The sequence below is a fragment of the Podarcis liolepis genome, assembly GCF_965112155.1.
Source record: "Podarcis liolepis genome assembly, chromosome: 4".
Taxonomy (NCBI): Eukaryota; Metazoa; Chordata; class Lepidosauria; order Squamata; family Lacertidae; genus Podarcis; species Podarcis liolepis.
The window spans coordinates 84,149,749-84,174,264 of NC_139558.1; the positions used below are offsets into that span (position 1 = coordinate 84,149,749).

Genomic DNA, 24,516 nt, shown 5'->3' on the forward strand with positions numbered 1-24,516 from the left:
TTGTAGTCCGAAACATCTGGCGGACACCAGGTTAGGGGAAAGCTGCTTTGCAATGATGTCCCTCTCATCTTTGAAGTGCCATGCATGGTTGTTTAGGAAATATCAGAAGATCATCATCATCATCATCATTATTATTATTATTAATATACCGCCCTATACCTGGAGGTCTCAGGGCAGTTCATAGAATAAAACCAAAATAGAAAACCACAAAATACATAATCAAAATAAAAACAACAACCCAATAATCCCCACCCCTCAAAAAAAAAAAAAACATTTTAAAAGGGGAAAAAGATCCTCACAACCTTTAAAGTAAGACAATTAACAAACCTGGACAAGAGCCACTCGCTGGAAAGACCATTATCTCAGAAATGTTTGCAGCAATATTTATTTATTGGCAACCAAATTGGCCAGGTGGCTTTCTGATACAAAGACAAAAATAGCTTTGAAATAAGAGGGGGGGATTAGCTTTGGTTGTTGAGCAGATGTAATACTAGCGCTTCATCTTCCGCAAGGGAAAGGCCTGTATCTAATGTTGCAAATGAGTCTTCTTTGCTGAGTTTGATCTTCTTTCTTCTTGGCGCTGTTTCTACCGCTGATCCGCTTCCACCAGAACGTTGTTTGTCCATCCCAGGGCCACTGCAGAAACAAATAAATCACCCTTTTAATAAGTGCATTTGAGCCAATTAAGCATCATGCAAGCACACAATTCATTTTTAACAGAGGCAGGTTTATGCACAGATAAGGGACAAGCACGTTGATGGCTGTAAAAAGAGGAACTGTAGATTGAAGAGCTCAAAAGTTGAGACCAATTCTGCTGACCAAGGCAAATGTGTCATTAGTTGCAAGAAACACAGATTTACCATTGCTTTAGATTAATTTACTGTTTGTTGATGGGAAGCAACAAATATGAGCACGTGTAAATTTAAACGCTCGCTAATATTGTGGACTAAACATGTCTTGCGTTGTGACTTGTGTGGCTTCGACTAAGAGGAGCTCTGGTCAATCACAGCAAAGCAGCATCTAGTCCACAGTAGACCACCAGGTGCCCTCAAGAAATCCATAAGTAGGGCTAAAATGTAGTAGTCCTTGGCCACTCTTGCTCCTCCAAGCAACCAGTAGCTAGGTGATACACCATTTTCAAACATACAGGTTCCATACAACCATCACAGCTATCACCCAGTGATAGAACTATCCTCTCAATTTGTCTATTCCCAACTTTCCAAATTTAAATTTCTCCAAAATAACAAAAACAAATTGGCAATAACCTTGTCAAACACTTTTTTTGGCATCAAGGGATAGGTTTGAAGCCGAATCTCTCTCTCTCTCTCTCTCTCTCTCTCTCTCTCTCTCTCTCTCCTATTCCAAGCAAGCAAATTGGCAACCAATCTTAAATGATCCACTCCTTGTGAATAAAAACCCCTTAGTCCAGATGGACTATTGTTGCTGGCCCTGCCTGGATTCTATTGGCAAACACAGCTGTTAATATTTTAACATCTATATTAGGGAACACATTCTGCTGTAACAATTCTGTAAGCACAGTGGTGGGGGACAGCAATCAGTTAATAGGAAGCAGGTCGAATTTGCTCTGGATTTTTGGAGGGCAACTGTCTATCATGGGCTGGTAATTTTTCCAAAAAATAAAATAAAAAATGGTCTGGTTATGATATCAGCATGGGCAATTCACTCCCAGTCTGATCTGAAAATCATTCATTGGTGTATAGGTAGGTTTTTGTTTTTAAGAGGAGCATCCTCCTGCTGCCTTATAAAACCAAAATTTAAAATGTGTTTTGTTTAGGTCAGCACTGTTTATACTGACTTTACTGCAAGCACAAATAATTGCAGGGGCAACAGAGTGCCCACTATTATGAAACACCTAGCAGGGCTTTAAAAATAATAACACAGCATATTAAAATGTGAATTTGCGAAGCAATAGCAGCACAGTAAAACTTCCCATTCCCCAAATAAACAAAACTGGAAAAAAATATTTTCATTTTTGCTGTCTCTGTCAAAAAAGATAAAATTAGACCTATCTGTTTTGCAGTGGGATTGCAGGTGCGCATTCCATATGCTCTGCCTACCTGGGCTGTTTTTGCCGACAAGACCACATCCTAAGTATCATATTCTATTAAACTAAAGAAAGAAAGATCTCTGTGCAAGCCCAGAATCTTATCTTTGCAGAGGATGGGTGGCAAAATGCTGAGAAGATTGTTATTAATATATCACTGATCTAACGTTAACATTTTTTGAAGAGGAAAAACTGAGACATGAAGACTTTTTTACAGCCGGGTCTTGAGACTGTCTGGACATCAATCAAGGTATCTGCTATCCCCATGTTACTGCTAGGACTCTGGGGTTGAGAGGTTCACATAATAAAGCATGCGTGAAGACCGGGCATTAGTGGCAGCTCTTGTGGCAACTGCTACAGTTCCTACCGCTGGGTGCTGCTGATGAGTAGGTGAGGATGAAGCTGTACCCTTGTTGGAGAGTATCAGGAGAAGGTGGAAGGGCCAGCTGAAGACATTTTACTGCCTGAGACAAAGGACAAGGTGGCGCCTCTCTCCATTCCAGGTACAGAAGCCACATAGAATTGCAGGTGAACCTTCCTTGAACACAGGTGACGTGATAGCATCCTCCATTGCATCTAAGGCAGTGGAGGATTGCCAGGACAGGTTGTGTAGCAACAGAATAAAATGCCTAGGAGATTCGGGAGTAACAGCGTGAGGTGGTTGCCTCTCTGTGCCTAATGGTAGGACCGGCGCTGAGTGGCAACAGAAGCAACCTGGCTGCTACTCTAGCACCAAGCATGCAGACAGAATACTTACTTATTGGTCCAGGCCAGGCACTCAAACAGCAATTTGCAGAGAATGACACGCCCCCCACCAATAGAGTGGGAGGATCACAATAGGCTCCTCCTACGGCTGCTGTAGCCACATTTTGAAAAGGAAACAACCCTCCACAAGATGAGAAGCCCGATTCCCTTCCCTACTTGTGCCAAGTTGCTGCTGCAGCAGCCACTAGCAAGAGAGAGTCAAACTGTAGTCATTTGTGGAGCCCAGGGAGCAGTGCATCCGACTAGTCCCAGGGCAAGGTCCAACCAGATGAACCAGACATTGTGGTTTATAAAAGGAGGTTATTGTCCTTGCCCATAGCTTGGCTTGTTTAGAAAATGACCAGGGCTCATTATCTCTGCCATCAGTCCTCTGCCAAGGACCACTGGGAGTCAGCTCCTCCTGCCACGCAAGAAGACCAACCTGTCTCCCATCCAAAAGCCAGAGGAGGAGAAGCCACAGGGAACTTGCTTCTCGCATGCCCTGCCTAAATTTGGCTGGAGTAACAAGAGCCACCAACCGTTATTCAAGCAGAAGCGCCAGCAAAGGAAAGATGAAGCAGGCCTGGACTGGGAATCAATGCCCTCTTACGGCTCACTGCTTTGTTCTGGCCTTGAAGAACTGCTCTCTCTCCTCTGCCTTTCCCCTCCCCTCTCCAATCACCGCCTGAAAAGCGGGATGAAATTATAGGAAATGAATAGCAAGTCCGTCTGCTTTTCTGGCACGTCTCAGAACAGGCGCACTATGAGAAGTCTTGGGCCCAGAGCACAGTGCTTAGTGTTTGAAGTGAAAAAGAGGTGGATGGAGGAATCTGGAAGAAAAGGTTTTTAAGTGCTAGCAAGATGACAGAATCATAGAGCGAGGGAAAAGAGCTGTCAAGGCTGTGTAGTGAACAGTGGAGCCGCCAAATCCACAAGCACAGACAATCCTCAACTGCATAGTTTGGAGCAGCCGTTCTCAGCCTGGTTCCTTCCAGAGGTTTTAGACTACAACTCCCATCAGGCCCATCCAGCAAAGCTCTACCCTAGAGCCCAGGTCCTGCTTCTCCTTGCTCTTGCTGCCTGTCCACCTGCTGTTCTCCAAGTGTGTGAACAGTGACAAGCATGATGAGAACGAGGAGATACCACTTAGGGTTTGTAAACCTGACGGCAGGGTCCATTTCTCTTTCTCTCTCTCCTCTCTTTCTTTTAACTGATGTGAGCTTTGGGAAACAATTGTTGTCTGCCAAGCAGGGTGAAAATATAGGCATCACCAGTGAAGCTTTGACCTCTTCCTGAGCTGTGTGGTGGAACTGAAATATCTTTCCAGCACATATAGAAAATGGATAATGGTCCCTCAAACTTTCCTCCTGGATTTGTGGGGCAGATTTAAAAAAAACACAAACCAAACAAATAAAAGAAAACAGTAAAAGGCAGAATTGCAAAAGGAGCCTCGTTTATGTGTAACACTAGTCATGCACTTCCCAGCCTGATACCCCTAGTTTTATAAGCAACATGGAGTCTTGTGGCACCTTAAAGAATAATGGATCTATTATTTGTGAGCTTTCTTGGACAAGTCCGCTTACCATACTTTTCCAATAAGACGAGGTTTTTAAAGTAAAAAATAAGGTTAAAAATTGGGGGCGTCTTATACATGGATAGTGCATATGCGAGACGGGCGATTGGTTGTAGCCACGAGCAGGAGCTTTTCAGTGGCGATTGGGTGTGTGATTTGTGGCTGTGTCAAGGGCTGCTGTGGATTGGCTGCCGCTGCGGCAATTGTGTGTGTGACAGGCAGCTACTGGCGGCGAGCAGGCAGACGCTTGTTTTCTTCTGCGACGTGCGCAATCGGCAGCATATGCGAGTCGGGTGAGTGATTTTCAGGGTGTTCCCCTCCAAAAAAAGCTCAACAAATCTGGGCAATCCTCCCTCCATTTTCTTAAATTGGAGTCCCCAAAAGTAGGGGTGTCTTATACACGGGGACGCCTTATACATGGAAAAATATGGTAATAAGATGCATGAAATGATATCCTGAACTGCAGTTATGCATACACATGGGAGAGGTGTGTGTATGTGGATTGCAAAAAGTGAGATCACGGGAAAATGAAATGCATTCTCCGCTCCCTTTTGTGCAATTCATTTCCCTCTGACCTCACTCTTTACATCCCAACTATATGTATGGGTACCTGCAACTCAGGATAACGCTTCATGCATCTGATGAGGTGGGCCGTAATCAACAAAAGATTATGCCATAATACTTTTGTTAGTTTCTAAGGTGCCACAAGAGTCTCCGTTGTTTTTCGCTGCAAAAGGCTAACATGGCTACTCCTCTGGAAATAAGTTTCTTAAGGAAGCTGATCTGCCAGCAGCATGCAGAGCAGGGAGTTTAGGGATAGCCGGTCCCTCAAGAACTGCCGTTTTGCTAATCAAGGACACTGGGCGGCAAGCCACACACATACATTTTAATTTGCAAGGCCACGGCAAGAATTCTAATGAAGATTAATTAATGCAGACCCTTCTGCAGAGCCCCTGCACTGCTTCTTCCTCACTCAGTGTCAGAATGTTGACTGCACACAGCGGTAGTAATGAAAATACAATGTGTGTTGTGGTATTCTCCCTTTTTCCCCAGCCATTCTTTCTAATGCACACTGAAAAAGTTCTAAAATGAGGTTTATGAAGGAAGCAAGGAATAAGCTTGATCTTGCCTGAGATTCATTATAGGTTCAAGTGCCCCCGAATTCAGAAGACTCAATGAGGCTGTTTTGGGCAAACCAAGTAACAAGAACATAGGATGAGCCAAAGACAATTAAAATGGAAATTAAATTAAATTAATCTGGGCAAAATGAAGGTTGTTTCTCCTTTAATGGATTAAACAGCCAACAACAAATTCTACTCGTCTACCAGTATGATTAAGCTGCATGGGTGATGTCACATTATTACACTCTTATTATCGGTGACTGTTTAAAATAGTTTGCAATGCTTATTGCATCAGAATGGAATGTTAAAATGGATTTAATGGGCACAATTAAGCCCACTGAGAATCAATGGGCATTTGAGCACCTAGATTGTGCCAGGCTGTGGCTGTTTTATGTCTGCTTTCACTCTAGCTGCTCTCAAATGGGCTCCTCTGCAATACCAAACCTACCGTATTTTTCGCCCTATAGGACGCACTTTTTCCCCTCCAAAAATGAAGGGGAAATGTGTGTGCGTCCTATGGGGCGAATGCAGGCTTTCGCTGAAGCCTGGAGAGCGCGGGGGGTCGGTGCGGAGAGCTTGCCTGCACCCAGAAGCTTGGGGCGCGCTGAGCTCAGCACACCCCAAGCTTCGGAATTAGCGCAGCGCACCTGGGGGGGAAATTAAAAAAAAATCCTTTATTTCCCCCCCAAAAAACCTAGGTGCGTCCTTTGGGCCGGTGCATCCTATGGGGCGAAAAATACGGTAGTTATTTCAGCATCAGCAATCTTGTTTTCAGTTGCACAGTGTCAACTGCCAGCTTGCATTGTTAGTCCCAGGCAAAAGTCAGAGCAAGATTCCTAAAGTGGTGCTTTGTTCTCTCCTTCCCTCGTTCCTGCTTGGTGGCAAGTTCGGGGCAGCCTTCACGAGATTAGTTTCCTTTGGAGGAAAGCATTGGAGACATGAAGTGTATTTGCAATCATTTGTTCATTTGCACAGGTTCAGCAGATATTGCAGGAGCACAGGAGCAAGCACACAATCATCACTGATAATGTATAAAGTCTTTCAGCCACAAAACCAAGCAAGAATGGATCAGAAGCAAATTTAACTACTTGCTTCTCAGCCATCTCAAGTATACTTTCTTAGCACTCTGAGGCCAGGGAAACTGGCTTCAACATCTACCGCTTAATGGAGGGCAACCTCACTTAATTCTAAACTAGAATTAGACAAAGAATAGCCATATACAGTGGTACCTCTGGTTACATACTTAATTCATTCCAGAGGTCTGTTCTTAACCTGAAACTGTTCTTAACCTGAAGCACCACTGTAGCTAATGGGGCTTCCTGCTGCCACTGCGCCGCCGGAGAATGATTTCCGTTCTCACCCTGAAGCAAAGTTCTTAACCCGAGGTAATATTTCTGGGCTAGCAGAGTCTGTAACCTGAAGCGTATGTAATCTGAAGCATATGTAACCCGAGGTACCACTGTACAACATGGCAGGTATGTACAAGTCAAGTCCATAAAGCTCAGGTTGATTCTGACCTGCTTGGTTAGTTTGAACTGTGGTTAGCTCAGAACCCCCCAAATTTAGATGTTACTAGAAATTCTGGGGGGTTTAAAAGGTAGTGCTTCTTATGCCCTCTTCACAGAAGCAAAAGTTCTCTTTCCCTTCACCCACCTGTATGCTCTCTGGGGGTCCTCCTAAATAATGTGGAACGAGGTGTGGGAGAGGAGAAGATGGGAAACTTACCTTTCATGAACTTCCAGATGTTAACTTACTTACACCAAGACTTACTAAATAGCCATGCTCCTCACCCTTCGATAATCTCTTCCAGCAACAGATCTCATTACAGTATTTTAGAAACTAAAGGTGTATATGTTCAAAATGAAGGCTGAATAAAAACAATAGCCCACAAAAAAGCAGCAAACATACTAAAACCTAAACCATAACGTGCCACTAGCTCATAATGAGGCCGGCAACCAATCATCTCCTGCTTTGGTCACCAAACCTTCATCTCCCAATTCCTTCAGGCACTGAACTTCATCTTCAGTCCACTGAAACTGCAGCTGCCAAAACTGTCTTTGTTCTCCATCATTCACTGCTACACAGCTTGTGCCCTCTCCACCGTGCTGCACACAAGATTAAAACGTCCTTCAGCAGCCTATGCTTTTAAGCCCTCAAACCACATCTAGCCATTCCTAGGACCCACCCTCCTCCTCCTCCTGTCTTCTCTGCTCCGTCTCTTGTTTTTCTTCCCTCCTTCCTCCCTGCCTTCTTCTGAACCATCACAGAGCATTTTCTTTCTTTATTTAAACAGATAGATCTGTGTCACTTCTCTGAAGCTCAAAGTGGCTTGCAACGGGACCCTATTAAAACAAAAGATCAATACTAGTAACATTTGCAAAATGGGAAGTAAGTAAGTAAATGAAAGAAGGCCTTTACATCCTCTCTGAAAGGCTATCAGAAAGCATCTCGGTATCTCAGGTAAAGCTCGTTATCTGTTTCTTAGGGCATTCGTGTATTTGGCTATGCTCAATCTAGGCAGCAAAACTGGCCTTTGCTTGTTTTGGAGCAGTGCATACGTCTGGGCTAAGCACACTTAAAAAACGTGGGCCACAACCACAAAAGGCACTAGAGGTAAGTGAAGTGCTATGTGAACCGCCCTGAGACCAAATTTAATAAATAAAAATAATATACTCCATTGCAAGGCTTCTGCATTCTGTGTAGAACATGGGGCTCAATCTGCAGTCCTCATATGCCTTTATTCACACATTTGCTGGAAAATGCTACTGGACATGGCTTGGAAGCAGGTTTGCCTTCACCTTTCTTCTTAATCAGTGCAGCTAGAGGAAGGCAGATATACTGGGATGGCTCAGTTGGTAGAGCATAGAATCATAGAATTGTAGAGTTGGAAGGGACCCTGCTTCAAGGTGTTAGGACGGAGGCCATGTTTGAGACCAACTTGTAACGAGGCCAGGGCATTTCTAAGACTGGCCTCCTGAGCCTCTGCTCCCTTGCACCTTGCCTACTTCACCATAAATAAACAAAGCAACAGACAAGAAATGGGATAAATGGAGAAAACAAAAAAGCTCAGTGTTCTGCCTCCCACTCAGACCACAATGAGAGTAAGGAAGAGGTCCTTATTGAGGCAGATTAAAAGTATTGGGTAGAGAGTCAGAGCAGCCCCAAAGATCAGACTAAGCAACAGGAAAGGTCGGACTAGCTAGATTAGGAGCAGCTGTCCAATATTAGGGGAAAGAGTTCAGAACTGTTTGCTAGCAATGGAGCAGTCCCAACAGGTTGACACACCTACCTGCCTGCCAAGCTTTGAAAGGCAAGGTGAAGGAAGTTTCCTTTGCGCTTTACAGGAACGCTTAGCATTCAGAAATGCATTATGTTGAGGAAATTGGGTCTACTCCCAATGGCAGAAGAGCTGCAGAGTCTTGGGTGGTTTGGCTGCACTCTGTCCTTCTGACTTTGCTTCTTACACCCCCAGAAGTGGGGTCAATGCCCTCCCTGGACTCTACAGATGCTCCCTGAGGTGTCCTGTCAGAGAAGGCCACCCAGAGCTTCCAGATTCTAGGAGAAGGGAGCACCTACCTCCTCTAGCCTTCACTCCCTGCTTTCAGGCCCCACCTTCTGGAGCAAGTGGAAGAAGCAATTTAGGGGAGGAAATCCTCCACTGTAGGGAAACAGCCAGTCCATTCTGAGAATGAACAGGGATTATGGAGCAATCTGCATATGAGTGCCATAGAAGAACAGCTCTCAAACTGTAGCTTGTAAAAAAATAATAATCCAGGTTTATATTATAACTCCTCTAACTTCTCACAATTAAAACCACCATAGTTAGTGGTAGTCAGGGATGAGAATTCACCCTAAAAGAACTGACAAATCTGAGGCCTAGACCAGGGGTCGGCAAGGTTTACCTTGCCAGGGCCAGTTCACTCCAGCACAGATCACTCCGTGGGCCGGATTGCACACACGCCTGCAATTTCTGGCATCTGCGTCTGTGCAGACGCAATTTCCGGCGCCATGAAAGTGAGTCCCCATGCCACGCTGCGCTGGTTTAGTGCAGTGTGCAGGAACTCACCAAGCAAGTGGCTTAAACAGCCCCCGTAGGCCGCTTGTGGCCCATGGGCCTTAGGTTGCCTACCCCTGGCCTAGACCATGGCAGTCACATTTAAAAGTGAATGCTGAGATGAATAGTCCTATACGTAAGAGATTAACTGGAGGTGGTGCAAAGTCCAATCACAACTTTGTTCTAATTCAAAATTTCTTTTCAAAAATGGCTGAGGAACTGGATCTATTAAGAATTCAATCTGGCTGCCTAATGAATATTTAGGGCACTCACCTGCTGCTTCCATACCCTACCCGGCCCCCGACAAATGCTTTGTCTCATTAACTATTTAACATTATGATAGCCTTAAACAGAAATATGATAAATGTTCCTAGATATACCAAAAATTCATCTTGCATTACATGCTTGGATTCTTTAATTACTCATCTGGAGGGGAAAGCTCGAAGCCGTTTTCATTTAAAGGCAAATTTAAGAGAGTGGGTTGTGTATAGCTTCCCTCGCAGGAGGTGGTGGTGGGGAGATGAGTATGGCTGAAAAAATTAGCAATTTAAAGAAAAGAACAGAAAGCTTTCCACAACCAGAGACAGATCATTTACCTTTTGCTATTTCCTTCGATATAAAGCTTCTAAGGGAGCAATCCAAGATCTCCAAGGGTGAGCAAGTTAGGATCCAGTTGATTTCTGGCTCAACCAGATGATTCCTGATGCAGCTGGACTATGCTGACATAAGCCCCATGTCTCGGTTCAGCCAGGGATATGACAGCGTAATTCCCTCATCCCACCACAGCTGGCTCAGTTAAGATCAGTGGATCTTATGCTGGCATAAGCCCTGCATATGGGTGTTTCAGGGGAGTGGCAGGGCAGGACAGGGAGGACTTCTGCTGGATCCAAACTCTGTTCAGCTTGGTCTCATGACCTGGCAGCATGACAAAACTTGGGTCAGGGAAAAGGGTGGCATAAGTCAAATTCTATTTTCAAGGGTTGTTTTCCTCCTCTCTTCTGGTAGCAGCCTTGCTCCTGAGCAGAGTGCGGAATAGGGGAAATTTAAGTCGTCCTAATTTAACATAAAGGTAAAGGGACCCCTGACAATTAAGTCCGGTCACGAATGACTCTGGGGTTGCGGCGCTCATCTCGCTTTACTGGCCAAGGGAGCCGGCGTTTGTCCACTTCTGCAGACAGTTTTTCCAGGTCATGTGGCCAGCATGACTAAGCAGCTTCTGGTGAAACCAGAACAGCACACGGAAACACTATTTACCTTCCCGCTGGAGCGGTACCTATTTATCTACTTGCTCTGCGTGCTTTCGAACTGCTAGGTTTGCAGGAGCAGGGACCGAACAACGGGAGCTCACCCCGTCGCGGGGATTAGAACCACCAACCTTTCGATCGGCAAGCCCAAGTGGCACAGTGATTTAAACCACAGTGCCACCCACGTCCCTAATTTAACATATGCCAGTGTAAATTCCACTGGCTTCCTATATGTAGGATTGCTCTGTAAGCCTGGTTTTTGTTCTTCTTGTTGTTGTTTTTTAATGAGGGTACAGTCTTCCTTTACAAAGAAACAATCTCTAACACATTTAAGTCCTAGAACTGCAAAACCAACATGCATATCATTGTTATTTTAGTATTGGAAAAACGAGCAGTCTGGGTATGGGATACCATAAAGACTGCATTCTCTCAGGGGATCTTTTCCTGTCCGAAGTACGATGGGCAGTGACCCAATGCAGGGACATCATGTCAGTGACACCAAGATTAACCTCCCTCAGTGGGGGAAGTCAGCTCCTCTGCCTCCTCCTGGTTTTTAGAGAGCTGGCCCTCTTTCAATAATGTTTGGATCTAGAAAGCTTTACCCATTTAAAGCAGATTATTTATGAACATTTGGACTTATTTACAAGAAGCAGCAGTGGCACAGAGTCTGAAAACAGAAGTAGGGTTCAGGTGTAGGAGGTCACCAGCTCCTAACCAATCAGGTCAGACCTAGAGAGACTGAGAGTCACCACTAACCAACCAGCCTCCCATCATCCCAGTCTGGGGGGAATGGAAGTTGGAGTCCAACAACAATTGAAAGGTGTCACGTTGGCTACCGCTGGCATAGATATTGCTGTGACCATGTGCAGTAGCATCCATGAACACCAGGAGCCACTGGGATCCATGCGAAATGTTCATGGAGCCTTGGGATGCTAGGAAACTTGGGGATGACCTTCCCACCTGTGCAGATATGGCTATGCATACTTCTTTAAATAGGAGATTACTTATTGCTTATTTACTATCAAGCAGAAGCTATTTTTACTAATAATGGTCTGTAGAAACTGCCCAGCTGCTGCTTGGAAGGGCAGAGGGAAGCATGCAGGACTCTTGGAATAGGAGGAAGCTGGGCAAAATCAGATCCAATTAGGTTTGGCTTGGATTCAAGCATTTGTATGCAGAAAATTACTTTTCTTTGACCAGAGCAGGAGGGAGGAAACCACGGCAGCAGTAGTACCACAGGGGGGTGGGGGTGGGGGGGTAGGCTAGATGCATCAAGACTGCTGGTGTGCTTGTATCTTATATCTTAGTTCAATTGCGAAGATGGACAAGCAGTGAATACATTGTAATCTCCCCTTTTTTACTACATATGTGCATTCTCCTAACCAGGAGGCAAACCCTTTCCAAGAGTAGGTACTCAAGCTTTGCGAAAATGACGACAAACTGGATATCTCGAATATTTCCAATCAAGCTTCCACACAAATGATTCGGTGCAACATGGTGTGTCCTGGCTCACAAAAGGAAATGTGTGACCCAATTATATTTCATACAGAAGCACAGAAGAGAAGAAGCACTTGAGGTGGACTTCCTTCCCCTTATTCTACAGTTAATCAATAGCCCAGCCAGCCACAAGGCTTTTATGCTGTGCCATGAAGCCTGCCAACAGACTCCACTGGGCTCTTAGTAGCAGCAAATTCCTGAACCGTATAAGGTCCACTTGCAATCCCTTGTTCCCACAGCTACAGAAAGCAGACAGCCTCAGAAATGACAGCATGTCACTGGCCTGCAGGTCTTTCTCGATCTTCATGGTATGGTAATGAACAAAAAAATAAGGGCAAAAATGACGCTGTCAGCTTTTTCTGAAGGATTTGGCAGGGGGTGGGGAGAGCCCAAACCAGCAGTCAGTAATGTGGTACTCAATATGATGAGAGTTAACTAAACTAAGCTGAAAAGTGTATTGGCTTTTTCAACATCCAGAGGACTTCGTTGAATGGGCAGCACTGTATAGAAATGTCATAAATAAATATATATAAATAAAGAAGCAAATCCATACCAAGGCCATGAAAGTGCTGCTATGCTGCAGGGATTTCAAATCTGACTTGCTTACTAAACAGCTAGGAACTTGGTAGGAAAGAACGTAGTGGCCGACTGATACACTGCATGGTTTAAGGATGGAAATGACAATGGACCCGGTTGAGCAAAATTTCTGTTCTTTAGGGACATGCAAGATGGACAGGAAAACATGCTTTTGTGGAACAATGGACAGACAAGCTATGCTGCTCAGCATATTTTTCAAGCTAGGCTATTCGGCACGAAACAATTTTTATATGCTGCTCTAAGAAAAGAGTGGGGCATAAGCAAATAAATAACAGTTAGCATAAGGTGCCAATTGGGATTTTCCAAACCTGATCCCCAAATACATGGTAAATTGCCATAGCAGCGCATGAACCAGTATTGGGGCTGAAGACATCATCATGATTAGTCAAGCAAGGTGGACAATTTAGGTTCCACAACCTCTTCAAGGGTCCAACACCACAAAATGCTCTCTGCCGTATTCATATTCTCATGAAGATACACGAATGAAAGCAGCTGAACATCCAAACATCAGCCAACCTGAAGGAACTTCAAATCATTGGTTTATTTGATTGTGGCAGAATAGTTATTTGCCACAGGTAGTCTTTGATTGGTTAAAGGTTTTGATAAGGGTGAAGGTGAAGACAAAGGGAGGGAGAGAGAGAGACCGTATTATCAAGATGCAATACATACCAATGGCTTTCTGGATCAGCCTCTTGGTCCGAGTCTGTATATCTGTCAGGGTCTGGAAGGATGCTTGGATCAAAGTCATCATCACTTTCACTGCGATCCAGAAAGGCGACACATTCCTCTTCCACCTGAGTGAAACAAACAATATACAGAATTAGACGCTTCCATATTTCATATTCTTTCAAAAATGTGTGTCGGTGTGTTTCTTCCATCCTGGTCGTTTTAGTCCAGCCCAGCAATTAAGCCAAGATTTGGGTACAGCTGGTGATGCATCAGAGGAGAGCTTAACCACCAGTCCGGGTGTGGTTGACAGGCTCAGCCAAACCTTGACTTACTTGCTGTGCTGAGCTAAGAGGACCGAAGAGGAGCAAAGTGGCTATGGGCTCCTCCCCAAGAGACCTCACGTTTGCACTAAGACATGGTTCGGTTTGGTGCTACAGCCTCCATCCTGCTCATTCACATAGCACTAAACCATGGTTTAGCACTATGTGCAAACCAGCCCATTATGTACTCACTGCTACCCCCCTCGGGGATCCATGAAAAAGACATGATGTTTGTCCAAATCTACCACTGATAGTTATGGTGGGCACCTTGCTAGCCTATTCTAATGTTAAAAAGAAGAGTGTTTTACCTACATCTCTTAATATTTAAAGAACTTTTTTTTTTACAATAACTATCTCTTTCCCATGGCCTTAATCTCTGATTACAAGATCTTTTTTTAGAAAACTTCATATCAATCAACTTGTTTTTATTTACTAGTTTTCTATCCTTCCAAAGCAGCCCAATAAAACAGCAAGACAGTACAATAAAAATTCATTCTTCCCTCTGTAAACTGCTTTTATATTATTATGAACAAGCAGAGCCAACAACACAGTAATTTTGTGCTTTTCTTGCAAAGTTCCTCTGGTTGACCTTTGGAGTCAGGGAGAGCGCAAGGGGACATGGAGGTGAATTATGGTTTTGACACCCCTGCAAGAGTCCTTTACTGCTTCCCAAAAAATCTCTCTTGTGCTATTTTAAAGGTCACAGAGAAAGAGGAGAAGGAGGAGGAAATCAGATTTATTATAAAAAGCCAATATATAAAGTTGGGTGGGGGGCAGTTAAGCCTGGAATATTCACTCTCAACAAACAACCGTAAACCATGGCTCATAATGATCAATAAAACCAAGAGATAGATTCACTTTACACAGCAAACTACCAAAAAGAGAGGGAGGGAGGAGTGGGGGCAGGGGAACAAAACAGACAGATGCCTTGCTGAGGGCAGCTTGACAGATTGGTTGCTTGGTCTTTTTCCTTCTTCCCTACCAACCGTAGAGATGCATGTGTGAAGTACAACGCCACAGCTAATTTTGTCACCCGGCATTCTGGTTACAGTGCAGGTGCAAAGCAAGCGAAGGCATCTGCTTTCTCACTGGTGTGATGAAGTGTCACGCTTCCTACGTCCACCTCACCACAAAACGCAGAGAGAGTTTAAAAAGAAAAGAGGAATGTGCAAAGAGGGAAATGCACCCAAGACAGAACTCTGCAGACAAAATGACAAAGATTTATAGAGATGAGATATTCGTTCACCTCAAAGTCACTTCTGTTGAATGAATCGTTTGCCAAAGAGAAGACAACAAGAACACAACTGCTTGAAATATGGCAGGTTTAGTATGGCAGGTTCATTATGGCTATATAAGCTATAGTTCAGCCTTCGCCAACATATGCTCACCAGACATTTGGGAGTAAAACTCCCATCAGGCCCAGCCAGGACGGTCCTACTGTGTTGGCAGAGGCTACTATAGTAGAAAAAGACTTTTGTATTTATTCTGTTTTTCTCCATATTGCTGTTTCTTTACATCTGATGATCATCATCATCATCATCTGTATGGCATAAGCCCCCTGCCCCCATGGTTTTTCAAGATCGTTCTGAGTAGGTTTTAGTTGCCCTCTGTGATGCTATCACAATATCACTACATGACCCTTGTGACTAGACCAGGAAGCATTGACCTTGCTCTAAATCAGTGTTTCCCAAACATGGGTCTCCAGCTGTTTTTGAACTACAATTCCCATCATCCCTGGACCACTGGTCCTGCTAGCTAGGGATGATGGGAGTTGTAGTCCAAAAACAGCTAGTTGGGAAACACTGCTCTAAATAATCTTTGCTTGCCCTCAGTGACATTAGCAACAGCGAACTGCGATGGGCTCTGGAGCATGTCAGCAAATAATTCCTGACTGGCTGGGATCACCGCTGGAAGACAAAAGAACCCCTAAAGCTGATAGGGGGAACGGGCAGGAATGATGTGTATAAGCATTTACCTATTTTAAGGTTTTGCTTTTTTAAAAAAAATGGAGAAAATATTCTGGTATCTTCAGGAAGCATTGCTTTCAATCAAAAAATTAAGATAGCTGAAAAGCCATTGCAGGTCTCTTCGATAAAGAGTTGACAAAATACTTTTATCGTGTAATTTAGAACCTTTGCAACGTTGACATCCTGTTTTGAAAACTAATTTGCACTGACTTCAGTGGAATCTACGTTCAGATAAACATGATCAGAGTAATAAGTCTAAGCTTTATGAGGACCTTCCCAATCTATTGTATAACAAAATACAGGATGCTGAAAAACAAAGCTCTCTCTTCTCTATGCCTCATTCTGATGAGATTCAGTAAGATTAGGGAAACACAAAATATGACAAAACTGACAAGTAAAGACATGGAAACAAAATGCAGAGAGAAATTATCTTCCTTTTAAGGCAGAAAAGCATAACCACCCAGAGCCTAAATCTTTCTTATTCTTCTTCCACATCACACAAAATGTACTTGACGTGCCTACATTCTCTTATCTCACACACCCTTTTGTCACTTTCAAGGTTCACAGCAGTCACGGCTGTCAGCCCATGTACAGAACGTAATTCTCAAAAGTAGTCTCTTGTGTTCAAACATTTCAACACATCAGCCTCCTTCAGGGAGCTCAATATCTGCCCCTTGGGGAAATGTGTGCACAAGAGAAATGGGTTTATATAACTTTTGTGGAACTTCTCAGTAACTTTGCTTACATTGCAGTTGGAAGGAAAATGATCCAGGAAATACTACATTTTCTTCTCTTTTCCAGTGCTAAGAAAACCCATTAAGGAATACTGTATGGATAAACAATATCTGGGAAGAGTTACTTGTAAAAGGACTTATGTTAACCGATGGATTGTTTTTTTAAACTGCTTTGTTTCTTTATATAACAAATTCCCTATGCCATATGACAAACTTCTAGCTCTCATCAATTGCAAAAGGTGATGTGTATCTTTAAAACCCTAAACAGTTTGCGTCCCAAACACCTGCAATAGTGCCTATTCCCAAATCAACTTGCTTATATTCTAATATATTCTGCCAGGGCCCTTCTCCATGTACCTTTTTCATCAGATTGATTTGTGCCCTGATCATTCCCCAAAGAGGTTTATTTAGCACCAGTGTTGCAATAGTTTAGATACAGGGCAAAACATTTTCCTTTATCTGGATATTTCAATAGATTTTAATTCACTGCATCTGACAAAATCTTAATCTGCTTTAAGATTTTATTCTCTTTCTTTTATCCTTGTTTTTTGTGTATTACTTTACTCAGTGTGAGGCACATTAATCAACCTTCTTGTGTTTTATACAGCTGAGTTTTATTTTCAACAGATACGTAGTTTTCTGACCCCTTGTGGCTTGGAAAATACACTTGACTTTTCAAAGTCCTTAAACCAAGGAAAATAAATTCAATTAAAAAAACCCTCAACAACATAAAGTTTAAATATCTAATTTCACACTATGGTTTTGACCTTTGGGATTAAAAAATGAGGGTTCTTCCCCCTCTCCGCCCGCACTCCTCCTATGTTGGCTCTGAACATAAAATAAGGATGGCTCGTCACAGATACTGAAAATGTCACAAGCAACATGAAATTTAAAGTTTAGCGTGGCAAGCTATGTGTTATATACTGGAGGTCCCAAAACATTTCCCCCTAAGAGAGTTTGGAAGTAATAAACTAAGCCCCTGAATATTCAAACAGCACACTTCCAGATACTGATTCATTATGGGCCAGTGTCATGGCGCCTAACTTCAGTAGGGGCTGCAATACCACAAGGATATAGGGTAGAGGCTACTCCGTACAGGGGAAAACCTTCAGTATGTTCTCCCATATCCTTACCCTTGTCCTCGGACTCAGAATACGAGTCCCCAACAGCACCTGAGCCTCCTCAACCTAGCAGGAGCTGATGGGTACAAAACCAGGTACGTGTCACTTAAAAACACACAGCTGGCTCCTGCAACAAGGCAAGGTCAACGACAATACATCCCTTGTCAGTGTAATAAGACTTCAAGCTCTTTGCTGAAGCAACATCTCTTCACAGCTGCACTGCGGGAAAGGCCTTAGCATAGCAACGGTCCCAAGGTTTAGCCCCTGATATTTTCACGTAGGGCTGGGAACACACTTTTCTCTGCAGAGCTGCTGCCAGTCAGTCTGGACCGTCCTGAGCTGTATGGGCCAAAGGCCCAACTCAGTGTAAAGCAACTTCCTATGTTCGCAGGAGAAAGGGTTCCAGCCAGCAGGACCCACAAGGAACTTCCACTGGTTTTGACTTAATAAGACATATACTTAAAAAGATGCGACCTGGTAGGTAACCCTGCCTGTCCAGGAGACATTCAAGAGGAGTGCGTCCACTTCCCCTGCAACCTTCAAACCTCAGCAGAACAAAATCTTCAAAAATTGAGCCAAAGGCTTCTGGAAGATGTAATAATTTATAATTCTGAATATACAGGCAGTCCCCCCCCCATTTACACGCGATCAACTCGAATGCAACCGTGTATATGCACAGCACCAGGAAATAAATTGTTACACGCCTGTAGAACAAAAAAATCTGTTTTACTATGGAGAAAAACAAGCTGACAAGATCAACCCTCAGAACATATTTGGACCTTCCTGAATCCCCAATAAGAAATGTATGAGCAGGAAGCATTGCTCACAGGGTTCCCTAAATGTTTCCATGGAATGCACTTGCCTGGACCACTTTAGCTTGAAAACCAAGCCCTCCATGGTTGTTCACAGCCACTATTGAAACGTCCCATTTGTGATTCCTCTAACAACCATAGTAAACTCTCATTTAGAGGTCATGTTGCATTTTTTCAGCCAGTATACAAACTGCTGCCAGAAAGCTGTTTTTGAGCATAGCATAGTCCACATATTACAGTTCTCCATGCAAATATGACCCTATTGTAATGTGTGACCCGTCCCCACATTTACAGAAGGTCACTTTCATCTCTCTCTTTTTAATGCAGGTATTAAAGTTGTCTCTACAGAATACGGTAGTCTATGAAACACCAATTTTTCATCTGCTAGCACATTACGTTTCCAAGCTGCTCATTCATTTGTCTCTTTATTACAGGAATACTTGACAAATCCTTATACTGTGTAAAGAGTGTAACTTATCTACAGCAAGCAAGATGAAATACATTCTGTGATTGATGACTTGTGTCTAGCTTTCATAAATATAGGAAACAAGGCTTCTCAACTCCTAGAAGATTACATTTGGGGACAATGCGGATAAGAGTGATCAAACCAAAGGGCTGTTGAGGCTGCAGTTATTAATGCTATATATTATATTTCAAGTGTTATGCAATTGAAACATCTTAAATTAATTTAGTGAAAAGTAATGATATCTGATACAAGACTTTGTTTGTTTTATTGTTCATATACTTTCCCTGTAGTTATCTGTCAAGTGTGCCAAGGAAATCTGTCACAGATGGAAAACAAGTAAATATTTGTCTCAATTTGGTAGGGGAAATGGAAAATGCAAACTATTATGTACCAGTCTGGCCTCTACCATTCTTTGGCCATCTGGGGCTATTTTCTCAGGTAGGTCTTGGAGAATACATTACATTGGTGCTCCACCATCTCCTTTGTACCATCACAACATCTAGGATGACCTGAAAGGTGCCTTCTCCACTACACAGTAGACCAGTGTTTCCCAACCATGGGTCTCTAGCTGTTTTAGACTACAACTCCCATCATCCCTAGCTACCAAGACCAGTGGTCAGGGATGATGGGAATTTTAGCTGAAAACAGCTGGAGACCCAAAATTAGGAAACACTGCCATAGACACATCCATTCTGAACAGCAAGAGCACTTAAGTATGTATTTTCAGTAACTGTCCCACAACCTACGAGGCCACCTTATTCTACACATGCCCACTCAACCGCTTTGGTCGGCAGAATTGGCACTACTGAAGGTGGCCACATAATACCTGTTTGACATTTGTAAGATCTCGATCATTTAGGCCAGTGTTTCCCAACCGGTGTTCCGCGGCACACGAGTGTGCCGTGAGACGTTGCCTCGTGTGCCGCGAGATGCCTGGAGGGAGGCGGGCGAGTCGGGCGGCGAGAGGCGGGGCGGCGGCGGCGAGGAGAGGCCGCGCCTCCTGCTGCTGCCTGGCGCTCCTCCTCGCAGCCGGCAGCGCTGCCTGGGCGCCTCCGCGTGACTCTGCCTCGCTGGGTTTGGTCTCCCAGCAGAGACGGGTCACACGCGCCCCTCCCTCCCTCCCTCAGCCTGCGCGGAGGGAGAGCCAGAGAGAGGCATCGCTCCTGCGCTCCGAGGCGGATTGAGCGCAGCTGAGAGGAGCTGCCGAGGGAAAAAACTTTCACTTTTGTGCGTCCCTCCCGGCGTGACGCTGCGCGCTGACGTCACGGGGCGGGGCTTTAATGGTGGTGTGCCGCGAGATTTTTTTTCAGTAAACAGGTGTGCCGTTGCCCAAAAACGTTTGGGAAACACTGATTTAGGCTGACAGCGCTTACACTAGGGAACTTAAGACTGCCTATTGAGATCAAGCAGCTGCCTTCACTGTGCTCTTTTTTAGAATAGGATGAACATCCAACAAATCAAATAAATACGTACATGTCCTTGCACATGCAAACAGAACAAATATGAGACACTAAGGCTGGACCCATTTGGGGAACCCAGCTCAGACCAGAGATCCCGTGAGTGTGATCTGTGTTAAACCAGCAGAGCTGACATTTATTTCCAGGTTGGAATTATGCTTACTCCAACAGAATCCTGCACCAGGAATGCGGAAGAGCCAGGAGTGAAACTCACTTGTTTTTCTTTAGAGTCAGTTTATAAACACCATCCCAATGTAACTAGGCTTGCATTTGTTTGTGCTCAGCAGAGAATGGTAACACACGTAAGTATGATAACATGTGTAAAGCTTGGTTTCCGGAGATAAGCTCCATCTCACAAACACGTCTAAATGAGATGTCTCCAACCTATTCAGCTGTTTGTTGTTTTTGTTGCTTTTAAAAATCTCAGTCATTTCCTGAAATATCTAGGTTGGACTACTTGTATAAGTGTGCGCATTACTAGCTAACAAGTAGCTTTGTTCTGAGTAATTGAGCTCGGAATTCTTTTCTTTTCTTATTTTACCAAAATGAAATAGTGTTCCCAAAAAGTTATTATCCATGCAGGAAAGAAAATACTGAGGTAAAAAAACTAACCATTTGTGGTTTACATGAGAACTCAACTGTAATCTCCAAAAAGCAGGAGGGCAGCATGAAATTATGATATATTTCCACCTAATTAATTCTCAGTATTAATCTGGATTTTACCATTAACTCAGATCTTATTATGTAGTGACTCTTTACTGCAGTTGAAAAGTGGGAGGCAGCCAAAACTGGAAAAAGACCAAACAAAATCCATCCTGAATGTTATCTTATATCGCTTTTTACTGTTGTTGTTCAACCCAAAGAAACAGTGTAGAGATTCAGCGACAGCTGGGGGGAAAAGGACAATTTAATAAGTGTCTGGGAGATTTAGATTTCCCAACAGAAAGTCACTTGGGAATTGAACCACATTTCAACATTGACTTGTTAAAGTCATCTCAAACATTTCTTACTTGAAACGGGTATATGTGGGCTGGTACAGGACTGTCAAAAAAAGAAAAAGATGCCCAAGTGGAAGTAAACAACAGCTTGGTTCTCTTGAGTGTGGGATGAAATGATCATGGAATAGCTAACACCAATGCTGTTTTTCTAGAAAAAGAGGTACTGGAGCTCACCATGAACTTCTCCCTTGTTCTCCTGAGAGGTGTTGGACCTGAGCTCCGGTGAGCTAAGCTGAAAAAAAGCCTATTTAAGTTAACAAAACAAAACAAAACAAAAAAAAGTTAAGCAAGCGAAAAACTCTTCCCCTCCCACAAAATGGGAAATATTCAGTATGGATATTCTGAATAATCCAATACCTACCCAAAGCAATGTTTATATATTGTGACAAAGTAAAGAGGCGAGGGAGAGTTGTGTTCTCATCATCAGTTACTGAATGCCTATAATTTTGTTAATAACTATTCACCGAAAAAATGTATTTTTCCCCCCTCCTTTAAAAAATGAAATTGAACTTTCTAAAACTGGATGATGACGTGAAATTTATCTTGGAACTGCATGGACAAACACACTTGGGTGCTTAAACTAGACCAGGGGTCAGCAAACCTTTTCAGCAGGGGGCTGGTCCACTGTCCCTCAGACCTTGTAGGGGGCCGGACTATATTGGGGGGGGGGGGAATGAACGCATTGCTATGCCCCACAAATAACCCAGAGATGCATTTTAAATAAAAGGACACATTCTACTCATGTAAAAACACGCTGATTCCCGGACTGTCCGTGGGCCAGATCCGGCCCCTGGGCCTTAGTTTGCCTACCCATGAACTAGACTATCAACTAGCCATGATAGCTATGCTCTACCTCTGCGGTCGGATGCAGCAGGGGAAGAGTGCCTTGTGCTCCGGTCCTGCTTATGGGTTTCCTACAGGCATCTAGTTGGCCACAGGGTGCTGGACTAGATGGTCCAGTGGCCTGATCCAGCAGCCTCTTCTTATGTTCTTAAGTAGTTACAAGAACAGATGCAGTTGTATGAACAACAGACTTGGCCTCAACAGATACGGTGCTTCTAGAGGGATGGTTCTGCACGTTTAGCATGCCTGATACATTGGGCTCATTAAAATAATAATAATAATTAAAATTCTTGTGCACCTGGAGGTCTCCCTCAACTCAATGGCTCTATTTGCATGCACTGCAAAGCCAAGGTGAATGGTTTAATTAAACTATAATGGGGCACAAACCACAAGTACATGCAACAGAAGTGCTTCCATTTTGCTCCTCCCTTCATTCAACCAGCAACAACAAACCATGTGTCTTAGCCAGCACTCCTGGTTTGTTGCTTTCCAAACAAGCCACAATGCGAAGCCAAGGTGTGTGCTTGGTTTCCTGCATACAGCTTGGGCACGTCATGGTTGCAACAGACCACGCACATTAGCTTAAACTTACGTTAAAATGTGATTATCATTGTTAGTTCAATTTATTAACTGCCCATAATCTTAAGGTCCCAGGGCGGGTTACAACAATATAAAATACAACATTAAAAACAGATTTAAGAAACACAACATTACTAAACATGTGACTGTGAATAACTGGGGTGGTCCTGAAAATATACAGCTCAGGGGTTAATGACCAGGGTAAAGAGATAAGTTTTCAGCATTTTCTAAAAATTGTATAGTGAAGTTGCCAGTTGCACCTCTGTGGGGAGGAAGTTCTACAACTTAGAGGCGGCCACAGAGAATGTTTCTGTGGGGGTGAAACTACCAAGAGAACTCCCTCTGTCAATCTTAGACCCAAGTGAAAAATAGGGCCAAAGCACTGTGTTGACTGCTACCAGCTGAGAAAGACTGGCAGAGTCAACAAGATGGCATGGCAGCAGAAGTCCCCTTCATGCATTAATCATACGCTGAAAGAGGCTGCAGGGTTACACTGAATATGCACCTTTCCAGCTAATAAGGATAACCTACAGGCATTTGGCAGACTCCTCCATATATATATATATGAGAGAGAGCGCGCACATATGTGAGCAGCATGAATTTGTCAAGGGATGCTACAGCTCTTCATAGAATCATAGAATTTTAGAGTTGAAAGGGACCACAAGAGTCATTTAGTCAAACCCCCTACAATTCAGGAATCTTTTGCCCAAAGTGGGGCCTGGGTCCATGGCCGTGAGATTAAGAGTCTCATGCTCTTCTGACTGAAAAATCCCAGCAGCCTTCATATTATGCTGCACTGGGATAAATAGTAAATAGGAGCTTGTAGCTCCTCTATCTATACTTTCCTAAGACATCCTGCCATATTGCTACATACAAGAAGCTTGATAAAGACACAGCACTGTGGTCAGATCCATTTTCCCTGCATTATTTTTCAAACTGGATTTTTTTTATAGCACTGTTAAGAATGTGGTATGTTTGTATTTGGAGAATATGCAACTTTCCCTCTCCAGGATAATCATTATGTCAATTTCTCATACTTCCTCTCGATCCCCCAACCTTTTTCAATCCCAAAGCTTGCATTAGTTTGCATAAGAAATACTGGGGAAGATTTTGATTTGCCAAAGGATGTTTTATTTGGCAGCTACATATACAAATTGCAGACTGTAAGGTTTGGAAATAATGAGAACTGAAATGAAATAACCTTCCTGCATTTTAAACATGGCCGCTGAACTTAAGCAAAAACTAAATCTGGGGTAAACATTTATCCCTGGCACTGGCTCCTTTTACGTAGCAGCAATTCCGATGTCTGGAATAAAGTTGAGAACATTTTAAAGCGGAGAATGTTTTAAAGATAACTTGTAATTTTATAAAGATCGGCACTATGCAGAAATAAACACCCTGGAATAAATCTGGTGAGCTTTTATCACCTAACCAGTCTTAAATCTCTTCTTCAGGCATTGAAGAAACCAAACAGGAAGCCTTCGCCCTTGAAAATCTCAGCTTCATTTAAAAAGGAAAAGGGGGAAGGAATGTCTCTCACATATGATTATTCAATGATCATTATAACTGCTGTGTGTACCAATAATTAATTCCTCCCCTCAAATCACGCTTGAAGCATATAACATATTTAGGCCATACGCCCGAATTTTCCCAGA

At 43.4% G+C, this 24,516-nt stretch overlaps 1 protein-coding gene across 1 annotated transcript in view; it reads right to left on the bottom strand.

Moving 5' to 3' along the window:
* Positions 1-369: 369 nt before the first annotated feature.
* DDX10 (DEAD-box helicase 10) overlaps positions 370-24,516 on the bottom strand; it is a gene marked incomplete at its 5' end in the record, with an annotated part of 164,062 nt that continues 139,915 nt past the window's right edge. The window contains 2 exon segments of the mRNA XM_083499413.1: positions 370-636; positions 13,565-13,689. Of these exon segments, the coding sequence (XP_083355539.1) occupies positions 462-636; positions 13,565-13,689 (300 nt within the window). The 3' untranslated portion in view covers positions 370-461.